General features: G+C 35.7%; 1 protein-coding gene across 5 annotated transcripts in view; it reads right to left on the reverse strand.

The window, feature by feature from the left end:
- The window catches only part of LOC128870871 (alpha-mannosidase 2), a 147211-nt gene that overhangs the window by 24770 nt on the left and 109328 nt on the right, over positions 1 to 13113 (reverse strand). For all 5 annotated transcript variants that reach the window (XM_054113291.1, XM_054113287.1, XM_054113288.1 and 2 more), the window contains one exon: positions 1094 to 2563. In XM_054113291.1, coding sequence (XP_053969266.1) covers positions 1094 to 1636 — 543 coding nt within the window. In that variant the 5' untranslated portion in view covers positions 1637 to 2563. The remainder of the gene's footprint in view (positions 1 to 1093; positions 2564 to 13113) is intronic.

Raw genomic sequence — 13113 nt, forward strand, 5'->3', positions numbered from 1 at the left:
CGACCAGCCATTTCTTCGAAAATCATGTCCAGGGAAATTAATGTTTCGACCAGATCCATGTCAGAACTAATAAGAGATGATCTCTACATGAATGCTTTGCGTCGCTCAACTGGTCATCTTTTGGCAACGCACTTGAAGAAAATTAGACAGATGCAAGCAGCTTCTTCAGTGGCGCGCGGTCCGCGGCTATGAAAATATTCTTTTCACAGATGAAACAATTTTCACTGTTGAAGAAGGTTTTAATGAACAAAACGACTAAATCTATGCTAAAACTTCTAAAGGCGCAAAAAATGTTGTTTCAAGGGATAAGCGTGGCCGCCATCCAGCCTCTGTAATGGTTTGGTGGGGAGTGCCTTGTAAAGGCGTCAAATCTCTTCATTTCAGCGAAAAAGGGGTTAAGACCGGGGAAAAAGTGAACCAGGAGAATGTCTTAGAAAGTGTGGTGAACCTGTTGAGCAATACTCTCTTCAATGAAGCACGTTGGATTTTCTGACAAGATTCCGCTTCAGCCCATAAGGCAAAACCCACCCAGAAGTGGCTTAAAGGCTAATGTAAAAGCAAATTGTTACTATTCTGAATGGAAATTTAAATTTTGTTTTTTTTTATATTTACATTATTAAATAAAACTAACTTTATTAAAAAAAAAGTAAAGTAACGGGCTTAACTTGCAACAGAACTTATGGCATGACTATGTAGAAATATCCACTTGCAGGACAAGCAAAAAATGGAGGAAGAGCTTGGGCAAAAACCTAATAAAGGATGTACTACATATACGGACAACGGCAGAATTCGCAGCCAATTTACGACTTATGTATGCTTCTACTTAATAGCTCAAACAGTTTTATGAACCATAGGCGAGAATGTATAAACTCCTGCAACGACCAAATAGCATGAGCGTAAAAAGGATTTTTGATTTGGTTATTTTAAAAACAATTTTCTATAGACTAAGCTCAGAGCTGTAAAAAAAAGTATCCTAGTAAGCCCATACATGCATAAGTATATAGTGGAAGGTAAAAGTACTAATTGCATAATTTTCGTCAACAACAAATATTCGTTTTACTTTACACGCTTCTTTCTAACTGTAATTTATTACCTGGAAATCAAATTTCCCGTACTCTTCATTTGTGGTGATATTCGTGTCACTCTCATCCATCACATAGCAAATATCACCCCAATCAGGGTTCTTGGAGGGCGCGCCAATGACGGCCATGTCGATACCATCGTTCACATCAATGTTGCCGCCGACACCACCACCACCACCACCACCACCACCACCACCACCACCACCACCACCATCTAATATTGTTGTGGCTGACGACTGTTGCGCTGTGGTGGCGCCACTGCCACTCGCCGATTTCTGTACGCCATGCTTCTCTTCATTCACACCATGCAAATTCTTAACTTTAGCATTATGCATATTGGCTTTAAACAATTGTTGCAACGGTGAATTCAAACTGGTCGTCATTACACCGCCAAAGCCGCTACTTAGCGCGGCTGTCGTGTCTTTGCCCTGCTGAAGCGTTTCTTGTTGTTGTTGGCCCATGGAAATGTAGTAAAGGCAGAGTAAGATCGTGACAAATGCGGACAGCAGACCGAAACAGCGCGCCGAGCCGCGTCGAAATAATTTGAATGTCATTTTGCGTGACAGCGCTTCTCAATTGCTGAGCGCGGTGAGGATGGGCGAGGAGAAAAGCTTGCTTTGTTGCAAGCGCAATCAACAGTTTTGCCTTCGCTCGGTCGCTCGCTTGCTCGCTTCGCAGCAGCGCGTAATGAAAGGTGGTTTATTATATATTTGTATATTCGTTATTTTTGTTTTTGTTTTTGCGTTTTGTAATTTTGGTTCTTGCTTACTTATTATCTATTTTTCAAATTATTTCCGCAATTTAATTCGATTGCATTCGATGCTCGGCTATTAAGTGTACTGGAGCAGCAGCAGCAGCAGCAGCAATAGTAGTAGTACTAAGCATAGTCAATTGTTGTTGCTCCAGAGCAGTTCCGTGGTTTGCCAGCCAGTGCAGCTCACTTTAAATCAGCACAGTTCCGCTGACGTACATACATAATTGCTTAGACTGCTCTGCTTATTTCGATTCAAATAAAAGCACACACACACACGCATTCGCTTAAACAGATATGTAAGTACTCATTTATGTAAGTATGTACATCTAGAAGCATTGTTCTTTTGTAAGTTAACACGATATTATTCGAGTTCGTTGATTTTGTAATTGTTGTTGTTGTGTTAGGTTGATTGGCATTCGATTTTCGAGTTCAGTAGTCCAGTTGTTCAGTTGCATAAAACATTTATTGTTCGCCTCCGCCCAGAGGGTGTGAGTTTTTCCCCAATTTCACTGGCAGCCACGTCGTTACGTTGTTTTAAAACTAATTTAGCTGCTGGATATTTGCAATGCTGTTGGCTATTCTAGGTTGGCGGCTTGTCGTTTGTTCAATTGACATTTATTGCTGCGTTGTTGTAGTTGTGTTTGCAATTTCGTTTAGCTTCGGACTATCGAACTCAAATGAAAATCAACATCAGCTACCGCAACATTTTTCCTGTCGTTCGGATTATCTGAAAATTGAAAGCAAATGAAACGTAATGGAATTAGTGTGGTTACATTTGGCTTGTCGAAGTGAGTTTGCTATTGTAGAACTCACAAGAATATTCAGTAGCAAGTAAATGCGAAGAAAAGTGTTTGAAAGAAGAGGAAATTAGTTTTCAGTTAAATTAGAGCTTTGCATACACCATAGGTGACATATGGCGGCCGCCGTAGATGAATGGGTTGGGGAGTGATTACTATTCGGAAGTGCACAGTTTTGAATCTCCGTGCATGAAACACCAAATCATAGAAACGTTTTATCTAATAGCGGTCGCGCCTCGACAGGCAATGGTAAGCCTCCCACTGTATTTCTGCCACGGAAAAGCTCCTCATGAAGGAGGCGGCATAAAACTTAATGCCCCCACTTTTGTGAAAAACATCAAGACGCACACCGCAAATAAGAAGAGTACCTCGGCCAAACGCCCAATAAAGGGTGTGAGAGTCCCGAAGTAATATAGAAATCAGTTCCTTGAAGGGTGTCCCCCAGAACGAGAGGAGGGATTGTTTCAGTGGCACACCACACGTCGCAGTAGGCGACGGTCGCTATAGGTGCGAAGGCACTTTTAACCCTACCTCACCCACCAAAAACAAAAAAAATGGCATTTATTTTTTATTTTTTTATATTCGTTTTTTTTTTTAAATATACGTTATACGACAACAGAAACTGTATCATTTGAACTTTCATACTTTATACAAAATTAAAAAAAATTGAACACATTTTCCTGTGTTCACAATTTATTTTTTATAAAAATACTATCTTATACCCCCGTGGGTTTCACCCCACATTTCTATCAAAAAGTGTGCAATGTAAATAAAACAACTTTAACTTTTTTAAGTCAGTTTAGGTATTATTTAAAACGATCGGATATATGACATTTTTTGTTATATTATTTTGAGTATAAATAAAAAGGTTTTTCGGTGCGCCAACTCTGGAGCAGGCTACATATATTTGGCCATGGGTAAAACATGAGTTGGTTAGAATGACTCCTGCTACAGCTAATGATTGTCCCTGAGCTTCATTTATTGACATTGCGAAAGCCAGTCTAATAGGAAATTGGAGGCGTTTAAAATTGAAAGGTATATCCGTCGGTATCATTGGAATTCTTGGTATGAAAACTTTGTGGTTTTCAAAATTTCCTGATAAAACCATAGCTTCTGTAACGTTCGGTAAAAGTTTCGTGATGATTAGCCTTGTGCCATTGCATAAACGTGGAGGATCCAAATTACGCAGCATAATTATCATGGCCCCCTTTTTAAGCATCAGTCGATGAGGAGGAATTCCTGATGGGTCCAAGGAGTTAAGAAACTCAACGGGATAATGAACTGCCTGGGATTCTTCGACGACTGTGACAATGGAATGATAAGTTATGACAGTTCCTGGTAGTATTTCTTGAATTTTGGAATTAATGACATTTACATCGTCATTCTTAGGTGCCAAAATGGCCCTTTCTCGAATCCATCTATAGTTTGTGTGATTGGCTGAAATATTTGGAAATACCCTTTCTATCAAAGCATCGACTGATAACATAAGTTGACAAAACCTTGGAGGAAAAGAAATTAAATTTGGTGGTAAAGAAATTGGTATTTTTCCATTGCCTATTGTAAGTAATTGTTCAGAAAAAACTTCTTCTGAAGCATTTCTTCCCAAATGTGCTCTCATATTTGTAGAAAGACTCAATTTTTCAAGACTACGTTCAGTCCCATAGGTATGACGATTTTTAGCAGGCATTCATCAACAGGACTTCATCTGCGGCGGTTCGGAATAACTGGAAGAATTTGAATTTGCCCTGCCAGTAAGAGTAAGGCACCACCCATGAGTTGATCATTACCTCTCAAGTCTCTCAGAGATCGGTCTAAAGCTTCTAGCGACTTTTTATGGGCCATTATGCACTCATCCCACACGATTAGCTTACATGTCTTTAGAACCCTACCTTGACCTGAGTTTTTGCTTATATTGCACATCGGTGTGTCAGATATTTGCATAGACAGTGGTAACTTAAAAGCTGAGTGAGCTGTTCGTTCGCCACACAAAAGGGTAGCCGCTATTCCTGAAGAAGCAACTGCCACAGCGATTTCTTTCTTTTCTCTTACATCAGCCAATATCAAATTAAGCAGAAATGTTTGGCCGGTTCCTCCAGGCGCATCCAAAAAAATCAATCCTCCCTTATTTTCAATAATCATTCCTTGAATAGTTTCGTATGCGACTTTTTGATCCGTAACCAATAGAGGTTTGCTTTTGCTTATAAAAGTATGAAGAGCCTCGATATCGTAATTCATTTTCCGGGAGATATCTTTGTCGGCCAAATCGATTCTGTCTCGAACGGGAGAAGGTAATCCCAAATGCTCTTGGGATTTGCTATTAATTGAAATACATATATTTTCTATGTCGATTAGCGCTTGGTTGTAAATTTGTACAGAGCAGTTCAGGTTTGTATTATCGTTTGCAGCTCGTGCTGCTCTCATGTAGTCTTCACTAAGGTTATCTTTGTGCTTTTGGATCTGATGGCGAGCAGGTTGTCAATATTATTGCCAATAAGCTGCGAAGCTGCGAATGAAGGCATGACAGTCCAGTTTCAGATAATGTAATTTCCCAGTGATTATCGTTTTCCAGTAGACCTAAATGTTGGCAAGCAATTTTTGGTATTCTACCATAAATGCGTCCAGTGATATGCAGTATGAAAAATCCCATTTGTATAGGAGGTGTCACGCCCCATTTCTAGCTATCACCAGTTTTCATGCAGGTGTTAGGTATTAACCTTATATAATCTCTTACCAAATTTCAGTTGTCTAGCCCAAATAGTTCCGGAGATATGGACAATGAAAAATTGCATTTATATGGGAGGTGCCAAGCCCCTATTTTCGTTTTTCTCAGTTTTCTTGGAGGTGTTAGGGATTAACCACATATAATCCCTTCCCAATTTTCATTGGTTTAGCCTAAATACTTCCAGAGATATGGACTATAGAAAATTCCATTTATATGGGAGGTGCCACGCCCCCTTTTTAGTTATACGCAGTTTTTGTGGATGTGGTAAGGATTAATGTCATATAACCCCTTACCAAATTTAGTAGTATAACGTAAATACTTCCAGAAATACGGACTGTTAAAAATTCTAGTTGTATGGGAGGTGCCACGCCTCCCATATATATCAAAATATTTTTTAGCCTATGACCATCCCGGTAAGGTATCCAGTTCGTGTTTCAAATTTGGTTACGATCGGCTTATGCGTTTAGGACGCAAGTCGATCTATAGATACATACATAACACTGCCCTGCATCGGTTTTGCGAATAAGATAGGACCTAGTGATCCCGAAGGGAATTTTCGCGCTAAGCACGAATCCGAGTTCAAAAATTTTCCATCACGTCAGGTTTTCGAGAAAAAGGGGGTTGAAACCCCTAAAAATAGCGTATTTGGCCATTTTTCAAAAATTGTGGAGCAGAACCCTAACGTGCTACGATCTTCGTTATTGTCAGTAATTGAAGGTTGAACTTTGCTCTTTGAAATAAGCCCAAGCCCAAATTGTTCGCATGCAACCTTAAAGTAGGGGGTGTACTTATGTATGTCTACGGGGGTAGAGAAAAAAATCTCAGCAGCGTCATGTTACCCCAAAAACTCGAGCACACAGAGATCTTCCATTACCCACGGTCGATGATGAAATTAAAAGTAATAGAGAAAAATATCTTAAAAAATTGCAGATCCATCCGAACACTCTGCTACGCACACATTCAGCATATTACATTTAGAACAAAGAAATCGCCTCACATTAGATGGACAGACATATGCAAATTTAAAAGAGACCTCGCAATGGGTTAGCAAGCAGTTACATAAGATACAAATTTAAAAACTTACCGAAAGGCTTAAATTTTCTTCCAAGCGATTAAGTAAATAAAACTTTTAAAAAATAAAAAATAAAATTGTCTTGGGAACTGCATAGTTGGGTTGTATTTTTTATTAAAGTTTTTTTCTTTTTATAAATAATTATTTTCCACTAGAAAGGTAGAAGAGGCTACAAAAGCGTATTTATTTGATAACACTTCTAATAGACTCGAATTTTAAGAATATTCTGATAAAATTGTTCACACTCACAATCAATTAAGTTTTCTATGCGAATGATAGTTGCAGCAAACCGATACTTTAGTCAGTCGTTGACGAATGTCACTTTACTGAATACGCTCAGAGTTACAATAATTTGAAACAAAAACTTTCAAATGCTTACGAGTGCGACTATGCGGGCCGAGTGCTTAGCATCAAATGCTTATAGAAGAGTTTATCCTTAACGCTGGTAAATTTCCGGCGCGAAACGTTTTGCGAATCGAAAACTTGTTTTTAAATTTTGAAAAAAAAAAAACGCCCTTTACTTATCTTAAATAAAAAGTACTGTAATTAATTATTTAAAAGTACTACAATTAATTACTCGAAATAGCTTTGTCAGTAAGAAAAATCACAAGTTCACTTCATACTTGCAATACTTCCATACATTGAAGGCAAACAAAAAACGAAAAACGCTTATTATTTTAATTCTAGAATCAAAGCTAAAAATTATCACGAGTTTAGAAAAGTTTCTCGTAATTATATTATAAATAGTTGAATTAACTGAAAATTCCATAGAATATTTTCTCAATACTTCGTGTTTCGCCGTCAAGAGAAAAGTTTCCATCACGCGTTCTACAGCGTCATAGTCCGCGTAGCTTTTATGCACGCGAATCGCATGCTTTTACACAACTTCATTAATTGTCGATTTTATATGTACATAAATATAGTACATATGCAAGTAGGTTCGATAATTTGCATTTCATGCGATTACCTGCATTGCGTGCAACAACTGTTGTAGTTCCCTAACTCACTCATGCGCTTACTGGTTGTCGAAAGTTTGGCGTGCACGTATGGAACCAAATCGGCTTGAAACGAATAGCGTTTGTGCCTTCATAGCTTGGATGTGTGTTGTAGTATTTGTATTTCCTCTGCAAGGCACTAGTGTACTTCTAGTGAATTTGGAACTATCACTAGTTCCGGTTTCCTCTCCTCTTCAATTAAACAACTAATGAATTTTAAATGGCAGTGTTCTAGGACGTGCCAATTGTGCGCCTCAGCATTTCTTTTCGATAGTTTGGAACTCGTACTAATTTGGTCAAATGAGATCTATATAGCATGCTTTGCATTTATTTCTCGATAGGTTCGAATATATAATATTACAGATTCAATAAATTATGCTCGTAAAAAAAAATGTGAAAGCATCAGAGCGATTCTATGTGAAGAGATCCAAGTATTTCGGGCATTGTCGTAAATTTGTCTGAAAATTGGTTCATTTGTAGGCTTTAGTATAAGAAAAAGTACAATAAATTGAAATAATTTTGAGAAAAACACTTAATAATTTTCAGATTTATTCAATTCAAACATTTTTTTAGAAGGAAAATATTTTCGGTTTTTTTTATTTTGTTTTTTTAGATAAATATACTGGGCTTTTTTTTTCTAAATTAAATATTTTTTTTATTATTAAATTTTTTAGATACAATATATCTAAAAAAAAAGGTATTTCTAAATTTTTTAGATAAAATTTATACTATACTAATTAACAAAGTATTTAGTTAGCACTCGGTCCTAACTGACTATGGCAGATCAATGAAAAAAAAGAGATACAGTTTTTGTTCCTTCTAGTTTTTTGATTTTTGTGTTGGCCTATGAAAAAACTATTTCAGTCAAGTAATTGTTTATGACAAATATATCTAAAAAAAATTTTATTTCTCAGTCTTTTAGATAAAATATATTAAGAAAAAACGAAAAAATGTTGGTCTAAATTTGTGCGAAATTTTTATTTGTCATATTTTTCAAAACCATGCCACCCACATTTTTTTCTCCTTTTTTTCAATAATAACTGAGACTATGCACGGTGATCTCTGCAATTTTCATAATTTGCTTCATTGAATTTTCGAGTTATATACAAATAAATACATATAACGAGCCAATGAACACTCAGTGCAAAGTACAGTACAGCGATACGCTAGCATACGTGCACGCATACGGTGGCGCAAAATTAGTCACCCTATAGGGCGACCTATAATTTTTGCAAATTGCGCCGTACGTCAATCATATTTGATACTTGTGAACTAGACAGTTGCTTAAAAAAAAAATTATTCAGAAACGAAGTTAGGTCCATTTTACAGATGTTACGCCCATTTGCAAATATATCGAAGCATCGCTACCTACTTTATTGAGCAGATACAGAATGGATATATTATACAATATATTAATGCGGACATCCTTGCCCACACTAATATTAATTACCATCTGTAAAAATATCTGAAGTCTTCAATTCTATGAATTCTAAGGACTGAAAGTAAAAATATATGACTGAAAGTAAAAATATATAAAAAGTTTCACATATAGTTGCTTCGCAATGAGGTTCCAAAACAGCCCAGGTCTTAAAGAAAACATTAAATACGAAAAGGTCTAAGTTTTCGTTAAAAACAGGAGCTATAAGAAAGCTTTAAAGCTATTTCTTTTCTCAAATCAATAAGAGTCATTGCGTCTTGAAAGAATACATCCCTTGATTTAATTTTATCTTTTCTGGTAAAAATTTTATGTTTGACTTGAACTGATATCTGTTGGATATGCTAAATATATTTGACCTTAAACTGGCTCCACAAGGTCAAATGAACAACGAAATCAAACTCAACCCCAAAAACGTATATTATCAATTTTTCGATACTTTTCTGGTGAATATTCTATGGTTGACCATGAACTGACCCCACAAGGTCAAATCAACAACGAAATCGAATTCAACCTCAAAAATTTATATTATCAATTTTTCAAAACTTTACTGGGGAATATTCAATGTTTGACCATGAACTGACCTTACAAGGTCAAATGAACAATGAAATCGAACTCAACCCCCTAAAAGTACAGTGGCTCACAGCTTATTTCGTGTGCCCGTTTATCAGAATAAAAAAGTTTAATATTTTTGTATAAACTTTATTTAGAAAAAAAACTTAAACGTACATTCAAAGATAAATTATTTCTTGTTACAAACATACATAAATGAACTTAAATTATTTCTTCTTAAGTAATATATTTACAGCAAAATCAAAATTATAAGTAAATCCACGTCACACCTTATTTCGTGTGCTTAACCAAACTAGAAAAAACATGATTTTTTTTTTTTTAATTTATTAAGTTTTTACTAATGTAATATTTTGTGGGGTAGCCTTTTTGTTTTAATACAGCTTTTAACCGGGATTGCATGGAGCTAACAAGTTTTCCAGTGTATTCAGGAGATATTTTCTCCCACTCCACTTGCAATGCTGTTTTTAGATCGTGTTTGTTGCTTATGTTATGTTTTCTAATTTTTTGATCCAGAATATTCCATAAATTCTCAATTACATTGAGATCAGGTGATTGTGCTGGCGTTTTTACCACATGAGGGCAATTCCATATAAGCCACCGTTGCACTAATTCCGACTTATGCTTCGGATCATTGTCCTGATAGAACCTGAACCTGTCCCGAATGCCTAATTTTTCAGCACTTTGTAGTAAATTATTTTTTAATAAATTCAAATAAACTGTTTTATCCATAATTTCGTCGATAAAAACCAAGTTTCCGACACTAGCTGTTGACATGCAGCCCCAAACCATTACATGGCCCCCACCGTGTTTTACTGTACCACGCAGATTCTTCGGGTCCAGCTCCGCGTTGGGCTTACGCCAAACGAAATACTTTCCATCGGAACCAAAGAGGTTGAATTTGCTTTCGTCGGCGAAAATAACGTCATTCCAAAATGTTTGGTCTTTATTAACATGTTTTTTTGCAAACTCCACCCTTAATCTTCTGTTACGCTCATTAACAAACGGTTTGTTTTGAGCTGTACGACCATGGAAATCAGCTTTGCGCAGAATTCTTCTTATTGTTTCAGGATTACATGACTTACCAAGTACTTTTTCAACCTCTTTTGTCAAAGCTGGCGCACTAATTCGTGGGTCTTTTTTAATTTTTCTTAATATCCACCTTTCATCAGCTTCTGTAAAAATTTTGTTTGGAGCTTGGCGGCCTTTGTCAACCACTCTTTTTTCGCGAGAAAAGCGTTGAATAATGTACTGTACTGTGGAAGTACTTAAATTTACAATTTCAGCAATTTTTTTCTGCGACTTTCCATTTTTGTAGTGCGTAATCACTAATTCGCGCCTTTCAATCGACGTACGACGACCCATCACGGTATTTTTAAATTAAGCTGGACAACCGACTACTTTCAATGTGTAAACTAAATAAGGATATAATCTAATATACTATGCAAAACAAATTTCCTATAATTGCTAACCGGTTTACTGGCGCCGATAACGGTAAAAGTGAACACACGAAATAAGCTGTGACGTCAATTTACCTAGTGTTCTGTTTTTGTTGTAAATATTCTACTAAAGCAGAAAAAATTTGAATGCATTTATACATGTTTTTAATTAGACATAATTTATCTTTGATTGTGCATTTAAATTTTTTTTAAAGTAAATCAAATAAAAATAATTTTGCAATTCTTTAGTTTAACATACAGCCACACGAAATAAGCTGTGAGCCACTGTATATTACCAATTTGTTGAAACTTTTCTGGTGAATATTTTGTGTTTGACCTTGAATTTATTCCACTGAGCTGGTGAAACACCTAACAGAAGTGCACGCGCCAATTATAATTTTTTTTTTTTTTAACCAGCTGTATGAATTCATTCTATTGCTGTGAAAACGCTTGATATTTCTGAAATTTATAAGATGTTTTAAATGTAGTTAAGTTATTCGTGAACATTTGGTGGTATGCAGGTAAGCTAATTGAATTTTAGTACAAGAAAGTTGGAGTTTGAAGTTGTTAAAAAAATCTTGGGGATTTTTCATAATTTTTCCCTTGATGCTGTTGCACATACAATTAGTTTTTCTAGAAATTCTAATTAGAAATTGTGGAATCCAGACGAAAAGTTTGTGGAATTTTTTTTATCTTTGTATAAAATTTTAAATTTGGATTTATAACCATTTTAAACCATGAGCATTACTTGTATATAAGAAATAAAATAAAATGCAAACACAAAGTAAAATTGACCAAATTAGTCAAAATGTTGAAGAGCCATCGTTTTTCCTTAAAGAGGTTTGTTTCATAAAGGCGAATCGAGTAAAACAACATGTGTGAGGTATTACTAAAGGTAGGAGAAATGGTTGAAATATCACTCTGGCACTCCCCAAGTAGCACTAAAGCGCCGTTTTGATATCATTATAAGGATATCCAATATCTACAGCCAGCCAGAGCTGTTGATATCATGTGACCTTAATCGTCTAGTTGCCAAACCCGGACATTTACAGAGAAAATGTTCAACAGTCTCGTTCTTCTTTTCAGAACTTTCCTGAGAAATGAGTTATGCGATTTCCTTTTCACAACTGTCAGGGGGATGCCGATGCCCGGGTAGGAGATCTCTGAGAGGTATTACTAAAACTTTTTGTACTATACCTATGTGGCATCACACGGGTTGGAGAGCTATAGTTTTTAACGACTCTACTACAAGAATCTGGCTGAATTATAACAATGGTCTCTGTTATATTGACTATGAGGGCATGAGATGATTGCGACTTATTGGTGTAAACCTGTGACTTTAGAAAACTCCAGAAGAAAAAGATTAACAAAGTTAAACCGCACGACCTTCATAGAAAATGTACGTCATCACACGGGAGAAACCGTGCGATCCCTCTTAGAAAGCCCTAAAAAAATTCGTTATATCGAAAAAATGCGCAACGCATGCAAGGAAAAAATGATCAGAAACCAACGAAAACTTTTAGTGATTTCAAATTGCACTTTACTAAGCTAAAACATAATGGATTATAACGCAGTGTACGTAATAAAAAAATTGATTAAAATTTTTCAAATTTGTATAAATTTCTTGCAAAGCTGGAAACTTTGATTATTATGTCTTTGTTATAAAGGAGCTATAATTTTATAAAATAAGTAATTGGAATGCAAAAATAAGTAAGTAAATGGCCAACACTCAATATGTGGCGCCTTTAAACTAACTTCGAGGTGCGTATGACTATACTTTACAAATTTAATAATAATTTTAATTTGTTTAAGGGGGAACACTACTGTGAACGCGTGAAAATTAAGTGATTTTCATGAATTTTTTTTATAAGTGGGGATGATTATTTGAGGATCGGACAAATTATAAATTATTTACAATAACATATTTGAAATTATACTGACACAAATTTTTATTAAAAATTACAATTGTTATTAATATTAATGCAATGACGTCATAAAAAACTGATGCACAGCGGTGAAAAATCATCTGAAAGCAAAAAACCAAAAAATTCTTAATCTATACATCAATGGCTATCGTCGTACGTGCCGGTTTTTTTTATTTTTTTTGGAGAAAAAGGTGCGGGTTGAAAAATGAGTTTGTGATTTTACCCTTTTTTTGTTTTCGAAAGGCTTGAAAAAATATAAATTTTTGGAATTTTAAAAAACGGCTATGTACGGCTGTATAAATAATACAATACAAAAAAAATG

Source organism: Anastrepha ludens, chromosome 2 (genome assembly GCF_028408465.1).
Source record: "Anastrepha ludens isolate Willacy chromosome 2, idAnaLude1.1, whole genome shotgun sequence".
Lineage (NCBI taxonomy): Eukaryota > Metazoa > Arthropoda > Insecta > Diptera > Tephritidae > Anastrepha > Anastrepha ludens.